We start from the raw sequence: 22,452 nt of genomic DNA, 5'->3' as shown, positions 1-22,452 counted from the left end.
ATAACTGTTGGTGGACAAAGATGCAAGATTTTCTTCCTCTTCCTCCATTTTTTAATTTAAAACCCTTTTGTTCAGCTCTATAAGTGTGCTGGCAAATATTTTTTTTTACTAGCAGTGATCAGATTCCGTACTCCTTCTATTCAAATCTTAGATCTTTGCTGACCCAATGTCTTTTAAGACATTATTAAAAATAATAATTTACATGTCAGTGTAAGTTATTACTATTAAGCTATTAATATTACTGCACAATACCATGCAATGAAAATTGCTCTTCTGAGAGTTGACCCTAGGGCCCTGAAAGATCCTCTTTCATCAGAGAAAGATTCATTCATGTTCAGCTGTCTGTACTTACAAAGGTAAGAAAGAAGTAATGCGTTATAGACAGATTTTTAACAACAAAGGAAAAGTAAGTTAGGCATTGCCTGTAATTCTTTTGAATCCCTTGTGAAGGCTTTGAACATAACAGTCATTTAACAAATAGAGAGATAGTAGAACTTTAGAGCCAGATGAGACTTCATCCTCTTGCTTGGCTTAATTTATAGATGAAGAAAATGAGATGGAAAGGCTAAGTGACTTGCCCAGTTCATACAGCTTTTAGTGGAAGAGTCAGAACTAGAGACTACACCTTGATTCTCCTATTTTTTCCACTATAACGCACCATGGCACACAAAAGGATGGGGACCATCCTTAAAGGTGCCAAGTTAGGGTAATATTGAGGAAAGAATGGGAACGGACAAATGTTAAGAGCTAGAAAGAGCCATAAAAGATCATAAAATTGTAAATAGTTTGAGCTAAAAAGAGAACTTAGAAATTATTTAGTGTAACAATCTCATTTTACAGAGAAGGAAACTGAGGCCTAGAGAAATGAAGTAGGGACTAGTGAGTCCCTTAACTGCCTGCTTCCCATACTCTTCTACATCTCTCTGAAAATGCTGTTTTATGACTGTAAAGGAATGACTGTAAAGGAATCCAGGATGCTGTAAACCCTTAGTTTTTTTTTCTTGAAATTTAGAAGCATTGTGTCTTTGACATTATAAGTGTTTGTTTCTTATTTAAAAAACAGAAGATAGCACGTTTACAGAAAATGAAAGCCCAAGCCCAAACGGTAACTTACTGGTCTTCTAGCATTTGGAGAATTATTTTGTAGGCTTCTGACCAGTTATTCTCTTCGTCTATAAGTGGAAATGCCCTGAAAAAGAGAACACAAGTTCAGTTAAATTTGACATGAAATTAACTTGAGTGTAAAAGGGATTAACCTCTGGCATATAGTTGCAAAGGTAGTATCATTCTTATATCACTTAAAATCCTTTTAAGATAAGTCATCCTATTGGATCTCTTCAGATCCACTATGATAAGGTCACGTACAGTAATTTTGTACTGATTAGACAGGGAGAGGTGTCCTAGACACAAAAAGGTAAGCAATTTGAAAGGGTTGAGTCTCAACTAGAATTGATTATGCCCAAATAGGGAATTCCCAAATGAGAAACTGTAGTTACAACTCTGTCCTGATGTAATTTTCAGTTGTTTAGGTATTAATATTCCTAGCATCAAGAGGTGGGCTAATCAACCCATTGAGGTCCTTTTTAGCCCTTTGATTCTGATTTGTATATATAGGGTACCAGTTTGTACATAATACAAAATACATGGTTTTCTGTTTTTAGAATTTCTTTCTAATTGAGCTGATTTTGTTAGAATGACAGAATCATTTCTCTCACATTCACTAATTACCCTTCAAATAAGTAAATAGGATTTAAATTAATTACATTATCCATTTGTTTTAAGTTAATGACTAGGTGTGGTATAACTCAGCTGTTTGATATTTTGTGATGTAGTTTCTGATATGAGCCTATTCGTTTCCTTTTTTTTTTCTTTTGGGTTAAAATGGACTATGGCCTTTTTGATTCCTAGCAAGTGATGATTGTTGATATCTGACCTTACCATTTACATATGAAATATTTGTGGCTCTGAGTCATTGAAGTTAGCCTGGAAAACACAAAGTACTTCAAAAACTGTTTATTCCACGAAAGTCCTACTTAGAAGTCTCCTCATGCTTGGAAATGAACCTAGATTCTTGAAAGCTTTGGTAATAAAATAGAAGCTCCCACAGGTCCTAAAAGTCAGAAAGACTCTAGTCCTCGAGCACAGGCCAAGGATATGTCTTTTATCCAAGGACTAGACTGAGTCCTTGACTAAGATTGGAGCTCAATGGTGCTGAATTTGAGTGGCATGGAAATATGGTGTTCGGATATAGCATCCTTTAAGCCTCTTTCATCATTAATCCCCAAACACTGCTATGTTGTATGGGAAGGTGGCAATTTTGAGCATGCCAGTCTCCATTTTTTCCTTGGTACTTATTATGTTAATTTTTCCACAAATTAAGGCTTACCCCAAGAGTAAACCTGACTCACACATAATCTATATCTGGACAAACCTCTCACAGACTTCTGAGAATCCTGACCTCGACATCCCTATAAACCACTCCCATTGACTTATAATCATGTTATGTTACCTCTCACCGTCTGATTCATATGACTTCTCACTGCATTAATTAAGTCACTTCTACTATAATTCTCTGTTCACAATTTGTTATCAGTATTCCATACTCCACTTTGTCACAGACACACCAAGGCTGGATCTCGCAGTACCATAGTAAAAAACAATTCCCAGCTTTGGGAGAACCACTTGACATTCCTTTATATCCCAACCACAAATTTATCAAATACAGACCAGTTTGAACTCCTTAGTGTTTCCATGTATAACCTGCCTGTCTTTCAATTCAAACATTTCCGAAGACCAACAGTATTGGTAGTGATAGTATTTTGACAGGAACCAATAAATAAAATGCAAATTAATAGATTAAATATATTTGTGTAGTATGTGAAATTATTATCCACATAGAGATTTGTGCTTTTAATTAAAGTCTTAATTACACACCTTTCTTACTATCCCAAGAAATTAATGAGGTGAAAGTCTCTTTGCCTTCTCAGTTCCATAATTTGGCATTTTATATAAAAACAAACCTTCACTAAAATCTCACTCTTGTGACTCATCATGGGTGTGGAGGTGATCTTGGGCTCTCAAAGACCATGCCAGTAAAGGCCAGATTTTGGCAAGTCCTATCAGACTGTCTAACTTTCAAGTAATGGCCCAATCTGTTGTCTATTGTCCAAAGACCAGCCTAGCTAAGCTTGGCAAGGTGATCGATTTTATTTGGCCACAGCAACTCGGAGAGGAAAGGCTGCAATCTGCATTGATGCAGAGAGTACCCACATTGTTGAAATTTGAGAACTTTGAAAGTGTTGAAGTAAGCATGCCAACTAAATTCTGAAATTAAGAATTGTAATGTCTTGTAACTTAAGGGTCCTAAGTCCACATAGGTGACAATATCTGTGTTTCTAAAACTAAATGGAGATTTTTAACTGTTTCTAAAGCAAAGATAGTCCCATTTACCTATGTTTATAGGCTCATAGATTTAGAGTTGGTAGGGAACCTTAAACGTCTTCAAATCCAAGTCTTCAAATCCAACTTCTTTATTTTATAGACAAAGAACCTGAGACCCAAAGAGGTTAAGTGATTTGCCCATGGTCACCCAAGTAGTAAATGCTAGAACTAGGGTATAAACTCAGTTCCTCTGACTCTGAATTCCATGCCTATTTCATGATAACACACGAACTCTCTCACAAAGGTAATAAGTATGACTACATTCAGGGAGTTAGTAAAACACTTAAAAAAGATAACAACATCACAGGCTCACAGAATTAGAGTTGGAAGGGACTTTAGAGATTATTGAGTCCAACCACCTCATTTTATAGATAAGGAAACTGAGACTTAAGGAGCTGAAGTGGCTAGCCCAAGATCATACAGGTAGTAAGTGTCTGAGGTAGTATTTGAACCCAGATCCTCCTGACTCTAAGCCTAGTGCCCTTTCCACTGCTGCCTCTAATACATATTGTAACCACATTGCAATTGGTTGATTGTTCTTTCTTTAGGTATTGACATTAGTTGGATCTCTGTGGTTAAACATTAGTTATACTTAATCAGTCTTTAGCCAGAAACTTTTGTTTTGCCTTGCTTGCTTGTTTGTTTTAAGTTTCTAACTTATGGTATGGGGGGAGGGGACAGGGGGCGGAGAATGAAGCCCATTTGAGTCCCTTTAAGATGTCTGTTTTCACGTCATCATTTGAATTCAAATAACTTATCTATGGTATAGTGAATATCACAAGAATTACCAGAATCTTTAGTCTGTGGTACAATTTCTGAGCTATATCAAGGCTTCTGTTTCATTTGAGAAGTGTGAGAATTTGGGGTGTGAGTTGCTTTATATCATGCTTTTGATTAATAAATAGAAAACATGATTCCAAATCCTCAGAAAATAATAGATTACCTCCGGATGGTTCGTTTTTTTCCTCTTCACACCCTGCCTGACTGCATCTCCCCTCCCCACTTTAGTTCCTTAGTGCATAAAAAATTATGTACCTGGATTTGCACAACATGGCAGTGAGCTGAGAGTCTCTCAAAGGCTTTCTGAGTCTATTCTCCATCTGCCATGGTGGGTACCACTAAACAACAAACATAGGCAGTAAAACTTTGGAGGAGGCAATGAAAGGAGCCAGCATCTCTAAATCAATTGGTGGTATATGCAAATGATGTTTTCAAATATTTATAGATTCTCAGAGGGAATTACATCACTGTTTGTAACTATTTTGATTGTTTTTTATGACTAAGGAAGGCAAAATGGAGCCAAACGATGTAATTCCTAAGAGTCTCTGAGCATATGCTTACAAACCTCCCAAGAGGGAAATCTGGGGCATAATAGGAAAACTGCTCCCTCTAATAAATTGTGCATTAACAACATAGTAGGGGAATTATTAATGTGATGGTGGGTGGTGGTTGTTTATATAGCAAAGAATGCAATCTTTCTTCATTTTGAAAATCTTGATTGTTAAAGACCTAGAAGCTATGAAGATGTGAAAGAAATACTCAGGCAGAATGGGTGGGTTTGTGCCACACAAATTTAGGTATAGCATTTAGATTGAATTTAATTTTAGCCAGTTGTTTTGTCTGGGGAATGTATTAGATAATGCATATGGAAACAAGTCTCATGTCATTGGTGTTCTGTTCTGCCCTTAGATTCCTGTTTGAATGTGAAAGCTGCAGTGAGTTTATAATGTAGATCAGTGGTGTCAAACCTGAATAGAAATTGGGAATAATAAACTGTGTATAAAGATCACTACAGCTGCATATTAACCTAGAAAAACACACATGTTCTATTGTAGTTTTATTTATTTTGTTAAATGTTTTTCCAATTACTTTTAATCTGGTTCAGGCAACAATTAGAAGTGTTGAATGCCACAGTACTGCTGCCTGTTTGACATCTCCGATGTCGAATACCTTTTTATTCTCCTAATACGGCAGAAAAAAAGTCCAGGAAAATGAGGCTTTAGTCCGGCTTGGGGGAGCATGATTTCTGTGTCGGAGACTTCTAGCCACCTGCTGATTCTTGGGTCATGAGAAAATAGGAAAGAATAGTACCAGCAAGTCTTTCCTCTTTTCCTTCCCTCACATCACACCTTTACTTACTCATCTTTATTTTACACCTTCCGTTTTCTTGTTTCCAAAGCCACATGTTCTTCAACACCAAGTCCTACATTTCCAAAATCCAATCCTTAGATAAATATACGTTGTGGTGCATTTATATCTTCATCACAGACCCTCTAGTAAGACGTACTAAAAAGTATGATCACCACTTAGAAATATCCAAGTGGGGCACACCCTTACACAAGTAAATTTCTCTCAAACCACTAGACCTTCAAAAATAGAAACTGTGATTATATTATAATCCTATCTTCTGTGAGCTAAAATCTTATGCCTTGGACTTATCTTAGTACAAGCTTAAAGAGAAGGGGTAAAGGCCTCAGAATCAAGCAGAAGGATTGCAATATCTATTTGAACCTGTGAATAATTTGCCTTGCTGGTAATTCTCCTGGGTGGCTACTCTGCCCCAAGTCTTTTTTCCTCAATGCCTATTCCCCAGAAACAGCAGACCAGTGATCCTTCAGAGGCCACCACTCTCCTTGTTGAACTGACCAGACCTCTCAAATGGACACAAAATTCACACAAGAGTATGAGAACTCAGGACACCACAAGACCATCCTAACTGTGTCACCGTGATGAAGGAACCATTGTCCTTCTCCCACACGTTAAAGTGGCAGTTTTCTTCACTTTGCCTAGCAGAATGATGCCAGCTGGCTTCTGCTACAAGTAGTCCTCCTTGGATCCTGGTTAAATGCCACCTCTCTTGAGTGGGATCCACCAGTGTCTTTAACTGGAGTCAGCACCAGTGCACTGCTGCCTGTGTTTCCTGTATTATGTTGGGACCATCTCTTGCTATCTTGTTGATGACATCTATAGGAGACTTCCAAAATCATATAAAGAGAAAGCTTGATGTGCTGTTTCCCGTAGTGAGATACAAGGGGCCCATCACTTGTATGCTGACACCCTTTCTTGTTCTCTTGCTAATGACATGTCTAGGAAACTTCCAAAATCCTAAAACTTGGGAAATGGTAGAGAGAGCCTAAAATGGTATTTCACACAGTGGGATACAAGGAACCTATCACTTGGAGGTCCCTAGGGCCAAAAAGCACCTCTTGTATTTTGTTTTATACACATCGGTGGAAAAATGGAACTGAACAGGTTTGATCCATCAATCAATCAATACACATTTATTAAGCACCCAGTAGGTGTCAGGTACTGTGCTAAGCACTGAGGATACAAAAAGAGACAAAAGACACCTACCTTTGTCCTTTTTGTGGTGGTGGTGGGGTGTAATGTGAAGGGGAGGGTATAGTTTTAAAAAATATTTACACAATTTATTGCATTTGAGAAGTTGTTTAAACTGGCAGGTAATGAGTTAAGGAGTAGGTGCTGGGGAAAATAATAGTATAGGACCTAGGAATAATTTGTTGGTGAAAAAGAAAGGAGAACGAGTAAAAGATTTGGGGATATTGTTTTAAAAAAAAAAAAGGTTGGAGGACTAGTAGTGGAAACTGATTTATCAAAGTTGAAATTAATAAGTTAGCAGAGAAATCCTTCATAGAAAAAAAATTGGGGACTGCTAATCTACTCATGTACAAAGTGAATCCTTCATTACTCTCTCTCTCTCTCTTTCTTTCTTTCTTTCTTTCCCCAGGATTATTCCCATTGAGCAAACTCTTCGGACAACAGCCCTGACAAATGCATGTGCAGACCATTTTGACCAACGAGTTGTTTTTCTAGAGCATGTTGTGGTCCGAATTTCTATCTCACACCCACGGCGAGGAGACCTTCAGATTCACCTGATTTCTCCCTCAGGAACCAAATCTCAACTTTTGGCAAGGAGGTAAAAATTCAAGCTGTACTTGTGAAGAGTGTGGTATCAGCCAGTATTTACAGCTGCAGATGACACTCTAGTCAGTTTTGAGTACATAATGTCCCCAAAAGAACTGTCACTTAGAACAAAGAATAAAACTTCCCCATCATTTCCAGTCTGTCAATTTATCTGTGTTTTTTTTTCCTAGCAACTAGAAGTGTCCCTTTCATAGCCATATGTCCAGGTGTATATATCTGTTTATATATATGTGTCCATATACATGTATGGGTGTACATGCATCCATGATGAACGATATTTCAATATTTCAGTATGTACAAAATGTCATCTATTTTAAAAGTACTGGAAACCTAGTCTATTTTTTATTCTTTCTTGGAAAACTTTCCAAGAGGAAAAAAAATAAGAGAATATTTTTAGTGGGCAAAGATGTAGAATAGTCCCTGTGAGTTTAATTGCACTTGAGATGTGCATTTGAAGTGAATTTTTTTTAGCCATATTCTTTTGGAATTTTAATTGAGAACCTCCATGGTCACATTTTATTTTTCTTCTTATCCAGCATTTAATTGAATTTTAGAGCTTGAATGTACTAGGAAGGTTTATTTTGGAGACTTTATTTATCTTGGGGGTGAGAGGCCAGGTCTGTGCAGAGGGCATACTAGCACCACATTTTAGCATAACCCATGAGAAATTTCCCATATTTAGGATTCAAAGTAAGTTTTTGAGTGCTTCAGCTAAAGCTGGATGTAGGTTAGTTTAGAAACTGTGGAGTCATCTCTGAAATTTAAAAACAACTGGAAATATTTTGTTGCAACTGTGTAATATGTAAGTAATTGGAAATGAATTCGTTTTGGTATATGTTTAGGTTGGGCAGAAGGGCGGGGAATAAGGGCTAAGAATGTTTCCTTTCTTTCCCTTTTAATGTGAGAGCAAAGTAGTGGAGGAAGAAGAGGAGAGGCAAAGAGGGAAAGAGAGGTAAGTTAGGGAAAAAGAGGTGGGGTGGAGAGGACCTGAGAGACCTGGTCTACATGGTACGGTGATAACTGTACCAGTTTGGGAGTCAGAGGACTTGACTTCAAATCCCATTTCTGATGCTTGCTTACCTGTGTGACTTTGGGCAAACCACTTAACCTGTAAGGGCCTTAGACCTTTTATGGAACCTTAGCTATAAATGAGGGTTTTGGACTACATGGCCTTCGAGGTCTCTTTCAGCTCTAAATATGTGATCTTTTGAGAGGGAGGAAGAGAGACAGAAAATATGAGTGAGGATGATCAGAGGCATGCTCCAGACTTTGTGCCCACTCAGAAAGTAAAGTGTTGGATCGTTACCAAGAGAAGAATCCAAATGTGGTTTTCTTTTGCTTTTCTTACCCAGACTACCACCCTACCCTAACTCATCTCAGCTTAGTTCTGCTACGTAAATTAATATGATTGCCATATAGAAATCAGTTGAATTCACATTGAGAATCTTGCAGAACCTATTGCTTTGGAGAACAATAACATTACACCTAACCATTTTTCTGCAAATATAATGAATGCCCTTTGCAAATAAAGATTAGGTTCCTAACCCACAGTCAGTAGGGTATGTGCTCTGAAATGTTTAAAAAAAAAAAAAAAGAAAGAAAAAAAAAGAAATAGATATTATAGTTCTAGCACCCAAGTTTTTGTTAGCTCATTCTTAAGTACTTGATGGAGGGCACACCCATGACCTTTGGCCTCATTAGCTCTGTGAGCTAGCCAAATAAGTTAATCAGCCATGACATTCTAGAATAATGAGGCCATTTCTACAGGAAAGTTCCATTACACTACCTCTGATTCTAAGATTTCTTCACAAAGTGGGTGTATGTTCTTAATATACAATGCAATCCCATTCTCCATAAACACACACACACACACACGCGCACACACACACACACACACACACACACACACAGAGTTATCCTGTTTTTTTTCAATAAATTACATCCTTCCAGGGTCACAATCCAGTCATGGTTGTTAACTCCACAAAATCTCAGTGATGCTTATGAAATCAAATTAGCCTCCTTTTTAAAGAATCTCTGGTTTATCTTGCTTGTTTCCTATACTTGGTATATTTGTGCATAAATATTACTGAAACTATAGGTTTCCATAATTTTTCCTTTCTTGAATTTTGTCTCCTGTGAACTCCTGGATTTCTTAAACTTCTTTTCTTCATACATTTTAGCTAGTTTCTGTGGTATTTCAATTGGAGGATGTACATAGATGATCTATTTTTCTTTTCATTTACCCCTAAAAGCTATACTCCTGTGGAGTAGCCCTTCTTAGTAATACTCCATCCCTTGCTAGGAAAAGGCTGTTTCTATATCTTAAGCCATTGTCCAGAAATTGACACCCCTTTTCCATCTTCTTCAACAGCTGTTCATTTCCCAAATCTGATTCTCTCTTCTTTGCCCCTTGCCTCCAATGATCAACAGTGATGAAAAGAGCATCTGTGCCCTTATGGTCTTCAGATTTCTACCCCAAACATCTAAAACTCAACATGTCCAAAACCTTGTCTTTCCATTCACCCATGTTCACAACCTGGATGTCACCCCTGATTCCTCACTCTCACTGACCCCATCTACCTAATCAATTGCCAAATCTTGTCATTTCTACTACTACTATCTTTATATCCACTCCTCTCCCTCCTCATACATCCACTACTCATCAGCTCTTGCTCAGACTATCACAGTAACCCCTTGACTGTCTCTCTATCTCAAATCTCTCTACATTCTAATCCATACTCCCCATACCCATCAAAGTGTTTTTCCTAAAGCCTAAGTATGACCATGTTACTCCACTATTCAATAAACTCCAGTGGTTCCCTACTCAAGGATCAATTATAAACCCCTGTTTGGCATTTTAAAGCCCTGTACAACCTGACCACAACCTACATTTCTAACCTGGTTACAAATTATTCCCATTCATACACATATACTCCAGCCACACTAGCCTTCTTACTGTTCATCATGCACGACTCTCAGCTGTCCCTCCATCTAGAATTCACTCCCTCCTTTCCTCTGTTTCTTTTTGTTGTTGTTGTTCAGTTATTTCAGTTGTGTCCAACTCTTCATGTCCGCATTTGGAGTTTTCTTGGCAAAGATACTGGAATTGTTTTCCATTTTCTTCTACAGCTCATTTTACAGATGAGGAAACTGAGGCAAACAGGGTTGAGAGACTTGCCCAGGGTCACATAGCTAATAAGTATCTGAGGCTGGATTTGAGCTTAGGTCTCCCTGACTTCAGGCCCAGCTCTCTCTCCACTGTGCTACTGATCTCCCCACTTCTTATAGTTTCCCTTTAAGGTTCCCTTCTTATAGTTTCCTTTAAGGCTTAGCTCAGTGTCACTATCTACATGAGGCCTTTCCTCATACTCCCAGATCCTACTGCTTTCCCTTGAAAATTACTTTGTATCCATTTTACCTATGTAGGTACATGTCTTAACTATCTTCATTACTTCTTAAGAGAAAGGGTGATTTCATTTTTGTCTTTTTATCCCTAGGGCCTAAAATAATGCCTGGCATAGAGTAAGCACTTAATAAATACTTAATTATTAAGTGATTGATTAATAATCTTTGGCAATACTTTCTAGATTCCTTCTGGCAGTATCTTTTGTGCCCATATGAATCACAAGAAATGGGTAATTTTCACATCTTTGAAGCATACTCTGAGAAAGCAATAGAGGTCTCTCTTATTTTCAGCAGGCTCCTCTGATGCCTACTGGATAACCTCTTATCTGTGGATTTACTTCATCATTCTTTGGAGGAGAAACAACTGCTATTTAATCTTTCTAGGCTTCAGTTTCTTTATCTGTAAATTGAGATGCTTGGAGTCAAACAACACTTCCTAAATCTTCATATGCTCCTTGATGCTCCAAAACTTCAAAGATCTGTGATTTCTCCAGTATGGGTACTCTCCGCCATAGACAAAGAGTAAAACCTTTCTATCATTGAGTAGATGATCTCTGAGAACCGCTGTGGGTAAAAAAAAAAAAAAAATCACCATCCTAAAGCCAACCTGATTCTTTGAGCTGATGCTGAATCTAAGAAGTTGAGTTGGAAAGCAGACATCTACAAATAGACACTATTCTTAAAACAAATAATAATACAATCAAGACCAAAAAGTGGTCCATTCATATCGCATAGTACCCTTCCCACTAATGCATAAAAAAGAATCCTCCCAGCTCTACCTCCCTTCCCTTTGCTTTTATAACCTCTCTCTTTTCCTGTTTTCATTTCTTCCTATTTAATCTTTTGCTTCCCATTCTGATTCCTATCCTTGAGGCAATTATGATAAAAAGAAAAAAAAAGGAATTAGATGTTCTCAGTTTTATTTAAAAGTAATTCATTTTCTGGGAAGTACCACCTACATTTGTAGCACTGTAATAAATGTCTAGACATTTTTTTAAAAAATGAACTGAGATTGTTGGTCAGAGTCTTCTGAATCTTCAGAAGAAGGCAGATAGGATAATGCCAAAAAATTTTTTTCACCCTGGTTGGATTAATTACCCTCTCCTTTCTTTCATTTCTTGCTTAATTCTGCAGTTTCTTCAGACTGTAATTGAAAATAACTTGACAGTCCTTTTGGCAACTTGACAGTTACAAAGATTATTTACTCATGCACATTTCAATCATGTTGGGACCAATACTATGTGAAAACAAAGATTCACTGTGGCTGTTTCTTAGATGATAGAGAATTAATTTTTTTTATTATTCCAAGACAAAAACTGTACCAGGAATATCTTCCCTCTGTTAATTATTTCCTATTTATATTGCATGGGGGCAGCTATGTGACACAGTGGATAGAGTGCTGGGCGTGAAGTCAGTAAAAGTCATCTTCCTTAGTTCAAATCTGGCTTCAGGCACTTTTTACCTGTGTGATCCTGGGCAAGTCACTTAACCCTGTTTATCTCAGTTCCTTATCTGCCAAGAAAAGCCCACATAGGTCATGAACAATTGGGCACAACTGAAACGACTGAACAACAAATTTATCCCATATATAGTTTGCTTTGTATACATTTGTTTGCATGTTGTTACCTGCCATTAGCTTGTAAGCTTCTTGAGGGCTGGGATTGTCTTTTGCCTCTTTTTTTATTTTCAGCATTCAGTGTGGTGCCTTGACACACAGTAGGTGCTTAATAACTATCTATTGATTGATTTTTATTTTTTACCAAAAATTTAAATGAATACTTTGCCTAAAGACCTATAGAATTTAAAGTCTAGATTTAGCATCCTCTAGATGTTTTAAATTTTATTTTTCAAAAGGAGGTTGGAAAACAAGATCATGAAAAAACATCATGGTACAAGGAGACTAGAGTTGTTTTAGCCAAAGAAGGGAAGACTTAGGAATGACTCAGTAATAGTCTTCAAGGAAGTGAAGGCTATTATCATATACAGGATACTGTTCAAGGGTTTTCCACCTCTTTTGAGACTTGAACAGAAGAGAAAAGGTAGAAACTAAATACGTGGTACTTTTAAATTATATTTCTAAATGGACTTTGTAACAAGAAGGAAGAAAATTAATCAATCAGTGAACATTTTTTTAAGTGCCTACACTATTCCAGGTACTGTGCTAGACACTGGGAATTTGAGGATTCAAAAATAGGCAAAAGACAGTTCCTGTCCACAAGGAGCTTACCAAAAAAGTTGTCAAATTCTGGACCAGATTGTCATGTAAAGCATTTTGTAGACTACAGAACTATAAATGTGAACTACTGATTATTATCACTGTTACCTCATTCTTTTCTTTTTCGATGGAATTCAGATAGAAATGGATGAGGACAAGTTGATATTTCTGCTATTATTCTTTTTATTCAGTATCTTGGAGACTAAAGCAATAGCTTTTTTGTAATTGATCAAGGATACTGAGATGTTCAGTGTTTTTCTGTAGTGTCCAACTCTTCATGACCACATTTGGGGTTTTCTTGGCAGATGAGGAAACTGAGGCAAATACAGTTAAGTGACTTGCCCAGGGTCACAAAGCTAGGAAGTGTTTAAGGTTGGATTTGAACTCAGAAAGATGAGTCTTCCTGACTCCAGGCCCAGCACTCTATCTACTGTACCATTTAGCTGCCTATTTATTTTATTTAGGTTCATTGAAAGTATCTTTGGGACAACTTCAGTAACAGATGACATATACCTAATCATCCTCCCATATGATTTTAATCCTTCCACTAGGTCCCTGTATTTTGATTTTTTTTCGTTTTTTCATTTCACGCAGTTTGGAGATTGAATATTCATTTCTCTACTAAAAATATTATTCTTAATTTTTTTATGGAGCTAAATGGTATCTCAGAGGTTGTGGACAACAGCTTTCTGTGTTGATGTGCCAGTTCCAGAACAGTTTATTTGTTGAATTCTCAAGGTTATTTTGGAGCTTTGTTTTTGTATTGCAGAGATTTGTAGTATGTTAGCTAATAAAGACAAATGACCTTGTGGTCTAAACTTATAGCCACCTGATCTTGTCTTTCTAGGTGTCCTGTTATTATTTTTGTTTTCACTTTTATCTCATTTTTCTCTCTCTCTCTTTTTTTTTTTGGATGGGCTTAACACTGAAACAGTTTAAGTACAAGACAACATCCTGCCATTGTTATTTTATGTTTAATGTTACACAGATTATTGTGCAGGTAGATAAAATTCCACAGTTTTTAAAATAATTAAATAAGGATTTGGGGATGTAAGTTCACCTTCTGTGGACTCATTAAAAGCATCTTAAAGATAGTTTCAGAAGCAGATAGGGACCACAGGGATGACATGCACCTTGTCCTGTTCCCAAATGGTTTTCATTTTGTTCCATTAGATCTCTATGGTTTTTTTTTAAAGCTTTTTATTCCACATATTTTGGAGGTTATGAGTATTTGATTAGCAACATCTATTTAAAATATTGCTCTTAAATTTTTATGGATCAGCTCAAGGGTGATAATACAAGTCTATAATCCCAACCACAAGGGAGTTGAGTCTGGGAGCTGTATTGAGCTATGCCAATCAGTTGTCAGAATTCAGTATGGTGAGCCCCCAGGAGCAGAGGGCCACTAGGTTACCTAAGGAAGAATGAAGCAGCCCAGGTTAGAATTAGAGCAGATCAAATTTGCTGTGTTGAACAGAAGTGGGATAGCCCATGAGCATCCTGTGTGCTTCCAGTCTAGGAGGGATGGGGAGACCTAGTCTTTAAACAAGCAAAGGAATGAATGAATGAAAAAAAAAAAAAAACAAAACCAAAGTCCATTTTTTTTCCAGGCTTTTGTAAGATAATAGTTTTGTCTCTAGTGATACTCTACTTCTTGTTCAATTTTTTGCTGAATTCTCCAGAATATTTTGAGGGTTTGTATTTGTAGTAAAGGGGGTTTGCTACCTGTTAATTTATAAAAATAATGTTTTTCGTGTATAATTCTAACTACTCAGTCAGGTTTTTCTAGGTATCTAATAGATACTAAAGTTTTCACAACTTGTTGCACTGCACATTTCATTGCATGATTTATATGGATCAATGGTTTGGGCTTCTTAAAGATAAACTTTGTGTAATTTTGAGTAGCAATGGCCTGATCCTAAAACAGTCACCAATCTCTCCTTTTTCTGTAAACAAATCTGCATGACTTAATCATTTGTTCTGTACTTCTTTGCCAGTTGAATCCACATGGATGTCACCAATGGAGTGATGAACCTTTTGATTCCACTTATATTATTATAGTCCTAACTGTTATAATAGCATAATGTTTTATTAATATGACTATTAACATTTTTACTGGTGATATGGTACTACTTTATTTTTATCTTTAAGGAAGACTATAGAATCTCCTTTGGAGGTGTGTGGGTTTTTTTTTTTAATAGGACATATTTTTTGAGTCTATTTGAGATAGTTCAGGAATGGCTATAGTGAAGTCAGAGGGGTGGATGAGGTGATCTCTTTTAAAGCTCACGTGGCCCTCCGTTGTCATGCTTGGAGGGCATCAGATTTGGAGGCAGAAGCTCTAAATCCAAATTCTGCCTTGAACACTTAGAGTAACAGTATCTTCAATCTAAAACTGAAAGGGGAAGATGGCGGAGGAAAAGCAGTGACTTGCTAGAGCTCTCCCACAAACTCCTCCAAATACCTATAAAAAATGGCTCTAAACACATTCTAAAGCAGCAGAACCCACAAAAAAACAGAGTAAAACAAATTTCCAGCCCAAGACAACCTGGATGGCTGACCAGAAAGGTATATCGCGCCGGGTTGGATGAGGAGCACAGTTCGGCGTGGGCGCACAGGCCGCAGGGACTCTGGAGCAGGCCTCAGAGGACTGAATCACAGGCAGCTGTGGTGGTTTCCAAACTTCTCAACCCATGAACACCAAAGACAGCTTAGAAGGTCAGTGGGAAAAGTCTGTTACTGAAGTGAGAGAAGAAGCTACTAGATCTCAGCTGCCCTGAGGGCAGTGGCTGGCTTCTGAGCTTCCGGCCCACAGACTGAGGGGGAATCGAGTGACTGATCAGAGGGATTTGCAAGGATCTCTTTGCCAGGGCTGAGGCAGGAATCTCTTGCTTTGCCCGTGCTTGGATCTGGGTCACAATTCTGAGGGGCGGTTCTGGGGCAAGGAGGAGCACTGGCATGGTGGAGCTGGTTGTGGCGATGGAGAGGAAACACCTCACCCCTTATCATAGCACCTTGGAAGAACTGACACTTTTCAAGTCCCTAGAAGTATCTCTGAAAACAGCTGTACAAACCCCCAAAACTTGGGACAGTACATTCTCCACACTGGAAACAGACTCTTACCTTAACAAAGAGTTTAAAACTCAAGTAATTGGTTGGGATCATGAGCAAGCAGCGCAAAAAGAGTCAGACTATATTATCTTACTTTGGTGACAAAGAAGATCAAAACATACAACCAGAAGAAGACAACAAAGCCAAAACTCCTACATCTAAAGCCTCCAAGAAAAATATGAATCAGTCCCAGGCCTTGGAAGAGTTCAAAAGGGATTTTGAGAAACAAGTAAGAGAAATAGAGGAAAAACTGGGAAGAGAAATGAGAGTGATGCAAGAAAATTGTGAAAAGCAAGTTAACAGCTTGCTGAAGGAGACCCCAAAAAATACTGAAGAAAATAACAACTTAAAAAATAGCCTAACCCAAATGACTAAAGAGGTCCAAAAAGCCAATGAGGAGAAGAATGCCCTAAAAAACAAAATTGGACAAATGGAAAAGGAAGTCCAAAAGCTTACTGAAGAAAATACTTCCTTAAAAATTAGAATAGAGCAATTGGAAGCTAGTGACTTTATGAGAAATCAAGACACTGTAAAACAAATCCAAAAGAATGAAAAATTAGAAAATAATGTGAAATATCTCATTAGAAAAACAACTGACCTGGAAAATAGATCCAGGAGAGAGAATTTAAAAATTATTGGACTATCTGAAAGCCATGATCAAAAAAAGAGCCTAGATGTCATCTTTCAAGAAATGATCAAGGAAAACTGCCCTGATGTTTTAGAACCAGAGGGCAAAATAGAAATTGAAAAAATCCACCGATCTCCTCCTGGAAGAGATCCCCAAAGGAAAACTCCTAGGAATATTGTAGCCAAATTCCAGAGTTCCCAGGTCAAGGAGAAAATATTACAAGCAGCCAGAAAGAAGCAGTTCAAGTATTGTGGAAACACAATCAGGATAACACAAGATTTAGCAGCTTCTCCATTAAGGGACCGCAGGGCATGGAATATAATATTCTGGAGGGCAAAGGAGATAGAATTACAACCAAGAATCACTTACCCAGCAAAACTGAGTATAATTCGTAAGGGGAAAAAATGGTCATTCAGTGAAATAGAGGACTTTCAAGCATTCTTGATGAAAAGACCAGAGCTGAATAGAAAATTTGACTTTCTAACACAAGACTCAAGTGGAACATGAAGAGGTAAACGGGAAAGAGAAATCATAAGAGACTTATTAAGGTTGAACTGTTTACATTCCTGCATGGAAAGATGATATTTGTAACTCATGAGGCCTTTGTCAGTATTAGGGTAGTTGGAGGGAAAAAATTATATGTATGTATTTATATATATATATAGATATAGATAGATAAATAGAGGGCACAGGGTGAGTTGAAGATGAAGGGGTCATATCTGGAGAATAAAATTAAGGGGTGAGAGAGGATTATACTAGGAGAAGAAGAAAGGGAAAGGTAGAACACGGTAAATTATCTCAAAAAAACAGAAAAGAAAGGCTTTTACAGTGGAGGGGAAATGGGGGAAGGTGAGAGGGAATGAGTGAATCTTATTCTCATAGAATTTGACTTAAGGAAGGAATAACATACACACTTAGTTGGGTATGGAAATCTGTCTTACCCTATAAGAAAATAGGGGGGGGAAGGGGACAAGAGAGTAGGGGGATGATAGAGAGGAAGGCAGATTGGGAAAGGGGGTAATCAGAAGCAAATACTTCTGAAGAGGGACAGGGTCAAAAGAAAGAATAGAATAAATGGGGGGGGGATAGGATTAAGGGAAATAGAGTTAGTTTTCTACAGCATGTCTACTATGGAAGTGTTTTGCATAACTGCACATGTATAGCCTATATTGAGTTGCTTGCCTTTTCAATGAGGGTGAGTGGGGAGGGAGGAAGGGAGAAAATTTGGAACCCAAAGTTTTAAAAACACATGTTTAAAAAAAATGTTTTCACATGCAACTGGGAAATAAGAAATATAGGAAATGTGGTAGGGGGAAGGGTGAGATGGGGTGAAAATTTGGAACTCAAAATCTTGTGGAAGTAAATGTTGAAAACTAAAAAAAAAAATAAGAAAGCAAAAAATAAAAAAATAAAACTGAAAGGGACTTCAGAGCCCATCTATTTCATCCCCCTCATTTTAAATAAGGCCCAAGTAAGTTAAATGGCTTGACCAAGGTCACACGGGTAGTATAAGCATCAGAAAGGGGGTTTGAATTCAGTTCCTCTGATACTAGATCCCCTATGCCACCCTTACTACATGGGCATTTCATTTAATCTCTCTGGGTGTAGGTTCCTCATCTTTAACATGAGGGTGGAGCAGGTATGGACTAGGTTTCCCTCTAAGGTCTCTTTTAGCTGTTAATCTATGATCTTAAATTTCATGATATTATTTAGAAAATAACAAGTCCCTTATTTATTTTTCTGTTTTATCTCCTCACTTAAACCTTAACTATTTAAAAAAATTGAGTTGTATGTGATTGGAGGGCAAATTGATAGGAAACATTGTGAAGACATTTTAAAATATTTATTCATTTGTTTCCTTAAAAACAGACAAAATGATGTATAAGAACAAGCTCTAAATGAAAAATGAAAGTTGTAAGGATTAAGAAGACAATGCTAATTAAGTTGTGCTGCTTAAGTTGTGTGGTAAAATATGCACCAACTTTCAGAAATGAAGCTATTGCTGGCATAGTCAAGCTGACATATGTCTGAGAGCCATACTTTCTGTATTTCCTTGAGAAGAGTAGTCTATATTTGTGAAATAACTAAGGTCAGTAATATAGTCCAGTAAGAAAGGTTAGGAGTATAGCCTATAGCCAGGAAAGAAAGCTTATGAGCCTATAAGGTATAGCAAGGTAGCCTATACTACAGAACTAGACTGGATTTCATGAACATATTTTAACCAACTATAATAGCCATCCCTAGGCACAGCAAATTGGAACAAAAATTCCAAGCTATAATTTTGGTGAAGAGAGATTCTATTCTTTGGAATTCAGATTTTCCTCCTGTTGTTTACTGATATCAAATCTTAAATTACAGATTACTTGATCATTCAAATGATGGCTTTACCAACTGGGAATTTATGACTGTACACTGCTGGGGAGAAAAAGCTGAAGGAGAATGGACTTTAGAAATCCATGATATACCATCCCAGGTCCGTAATCCAGAGAAACAAGGTAAGTGACTTGTGTGAATGGAACAGTAATTTTTGTGATTAAAATTTTTTTGGCTTCAAGTTTAATGAATCTCATGGCAACTTTAATATTAAAACTCTTTCGTTAACAGAAAAAAATGCTTTATCTTTATCTATAACCTCTATTAAGTGATGCTTTCTTTTTCACATCATTTAGCACACTTAGTCCTATGCTGTAATGGGAAACCTTTTTTAAACTTCTTCCCCATTTGGATAGGATAAAAAATTAGAGGTCTGTATATTTCTCAAAAGTCACTTTTTATTGGATTTTCACAGAAACTTCATTTTCCTTTTTCATTTTTCTGTGACACCTTCCAAAGCAGTGAATTGCTTCCAAACAGAAGGGAGAGGGTGACATATCCTGCCTTTAGACATCGCAAATTTTTAACTTTTCTGTTTTGTTAGGTGTGAGAAAGATGTCATTGACCTACTTTATCCAAAACCCCCACAACTCAAAAATCATTGTGAATTATTAAAAGAGAATGCCCCAGTCCTTAAAATTACTGCAAATTTCCATTTGATTAATAACATTTAAGGTCACTTTGTCATCACTGACAGTCAGTAATTTGTTTGTCATGTCACCGAATATCTAATGTAATCCAGCATTGCCTGATCGATTGTTGAGACCTTTGGTTTATGAGTTTTGGAAAAGAACATGGAAACTGGTGCTATTTCAATTGATTTTTTTTTATTTGTTCATCTAAGTAGTGTAACCTGTGTATCCATTACCTCCACCTTCCCTTGCCCCTGTTACTATAGATCAGGTTCACCTTGGCATAGTGTGTCACAAATCCCTTTGGTTCATGCCCTCACCCAGGGTTTTTCCTGAGAACATCAAAGCAGAGAGCACCAAATATAAAAGAGGTCTTACAGAATCAAACAGAAAAATGCAAAGGACTAGTTACTAGGCATGGATGGGTTGTTATCCATCTGAATCACTGGAGGGAAAACCCACAATTCGTCACTGAGCCATAGGAGTACTGGACAACTCATTTTAGATGGTAGGAAATTCCATCTAAAGGAAAGCATTTATTTTGCTAAAGTTAAATCCCATGTTTACAATCATAGTCTCACCTGTATCAGAACCCATAAACAATCACAAGAATTCACTTTCTCCCAGGAGCATTTTGCAATCACTTTCGACTTAAGAGTGTCATCATGGTGCTGAGGCCAACTCATGTGAACAAAGAACTCAGGATTCCTACGGAGTCAAACACCCTTCTCCTTTGCTGGGTCCTAACTTCCCTTGAGACTAGACAGTTCACATAACTAGCAATACAAACTAAGAGATAGGTTTGCTTTGCTCCTCCACACCAAGCCTCCCTTCTAATCTTATTCTGTTTCACTTTCTTGCGGATGCAGATGGTGCAGCCTGCAGGTTTCTCTCCAGGTCCTAGGGAGGCTGGGTGTTTCCATCTCCTCTCCAACCTTCTCTAACCTAAAGTGAGACTCTCCCTGCATTTTCATCTGACAATGCTTCCCTCTGTCCTTTGGGGGCATGTGGAGGCATTAGGTTTTTTCTAGGTCCCAGAGTGTGTGTATTTACTGCCAGTTCCCCCATTATTTAGCACCTCTTGAAATCCAATGGCTCACAATACCATGAATCTCTGGGCTAACAAAGACCACAAAGGAATCGTTTTCTCTTTGACTTGTTTGGAAAAGTAACATGTCAGTCAACAAGCATTTATTAAGTGTTTACTCTGTGCCAAGCACTGTGCTAAATGCTGAGAATACAAAGAGAAGGAAAGACAATCCCTGCCCTTTGGGAGCTTCTATTCCAATAAGAGACGACTACATATAAAAGGAAGATGACAGAGGGTTGTAGGGGAGGTGGAAGAAAGGAGTACAGCCTGCAGGAAAATAAGGCATATGAGGTCTGAGTGCCCTCCTTAAGGAAGTTCTGGGAAGAGCCCTCCAATCACAGGGAGAGACTTCCCAGGCAGAGGGTACTTCCAATGTACGAATTCCAGAGTTGCAGTGGAGCTTCCACCAGGCTAGGCCATGACAGAGGAAGTCTGGGGTATAGTTAGAATGTCTAGGTTTCCACAGATGTTGGTAAAAGGATAAAACTCCTCATAGGCACTCATGATAATACGCATATGAGGTAGAGAACAGACTTTATTTCTCCCCCATAGGAAACATAGGACATGCAAAGGACTCACAAAAGTTCATAGATAGATATAGTACTTGTAGTGATACATAAGCTCTCCTAGCAAGGGAATTTTACGTGGAATTACCAGTGGAACAAATCTCTGACATTCTGGTAAATCCTTGCTTTCCAGAAGGAAGGAAGGAACAGGGGAAGAGGGAAGGAAGGAAGGAAAGAAAGAAAGGAACATATGTTAAGTGTCTACTATGTGCTAGGCATGGTGATAAGTGCTTTATAAATATTATCTCATTTAATCCTCACAACAACCCTGTGATAGGTGCTATTATTATCCCCATTTGTCAGTCGAGGAAATTGAGGCAGACAGAGATTAAATGAAGTTAAGCCCAGAGTCACACAACCAGTAAATGTCTGAGGTTGTATTTGAATTCTGTTTTTCCTGACTCCAGTTCAGTACTCTATCCACTGCACTACCTAGTTGCTTCATAGGAGGTTCACAGTATTTTACACAGGCCCCCCAAAACTCATAGTTCCACCCTGTGGTTTGGTCTTGGGAGACAGTATTGTAACTGAGGGGGCAAGAAAACCTAGTCTTAAATCCAGCCTCAGATACTTACTAGCCATGTGACTCTGGGCAAGTCAAAAAGCAGATATGTGTCTGTACATACACATGCGTATGTGTAGATGTATTTATGTGTGTGTATATATTGTGTGTATGTGTATGTATATTTGTATGTATATGTGTGTGTTTGTGTATATCTTTATCTTGAATCCTAAGACAGATCATGAACTTCCTGAGAGATGACCACGTTTTATATTTTCGTAGCCTACACAGTACCTAGCATGTAAAAGGAAACTGAAAAAGAGCAGGATGGGGAGGAGCAAAAAAGGAATACTGACTGTAGAAGAATAAGGCATATCTGGCCCGAGGGCTTGCCTTAAGGAGGTTCTGAGAGGAGCTCTCCAATCAAAGGGAGAGGCTTTGGGGCAGATGGTCCTCCCAGTGTGTGAATTCCAGTGTTGTAGTGAGGCTTCAGGATAAAACCTCTACAATATGTGTGTGTGCGTGTATATACACACATAAATGC

The 22,452-nt window shown here is 37.8% G+C and overlaps 1 protein-coding gene across 2 annotated transcripts in view; it reads left to right on the top strand.

The window, feature by feature from the left end:
• Window positions 1–22,452, top strand: part of PCSK6 (proprotein convertase subtilisin/kexin type 6) — a 250,644-nt gene that overhangs the window by 147,535 nt on the left and 80,657 nt on the right. For both annotated transcript variants that reach the window (XM_027852143.1, XM_027852144.1), the window contains exons 12-13: window positions 7,190–7,378; window positions 19,104–19,240. In XM_027852143.1, coding sequence (XP_027707944.1) covers window positions 7,190–7,378; window positions 19,104–19,240 — 326 coding nt within the window. The remainder of the gene's footprint in view (window positions 1–7,189; window positions 7,379–19,103; window positions 19,241–22,452) is intronic.

The sequence above is a fragment of the Vombatus ursinus genome, unplaced genomic scaffold (genome assembly GCF_900497805.2).
Source record: "Vombatus ursinus unplaced genomic scaffold, bare-nosed wombat genome assembly UNPS02009205.1, whole genome shotgun sequence".
NCBI classification, from domain to species: domain Eukaryota; kingdom Metazoa; phylum Chordata; class Mammalia; order Diprotodontia; family Vombatidae; genus Vombatus; species Vombatus ursinus.
This window is presented reverse-complemented; position numbering and strand designations above follow the sequence as displayed.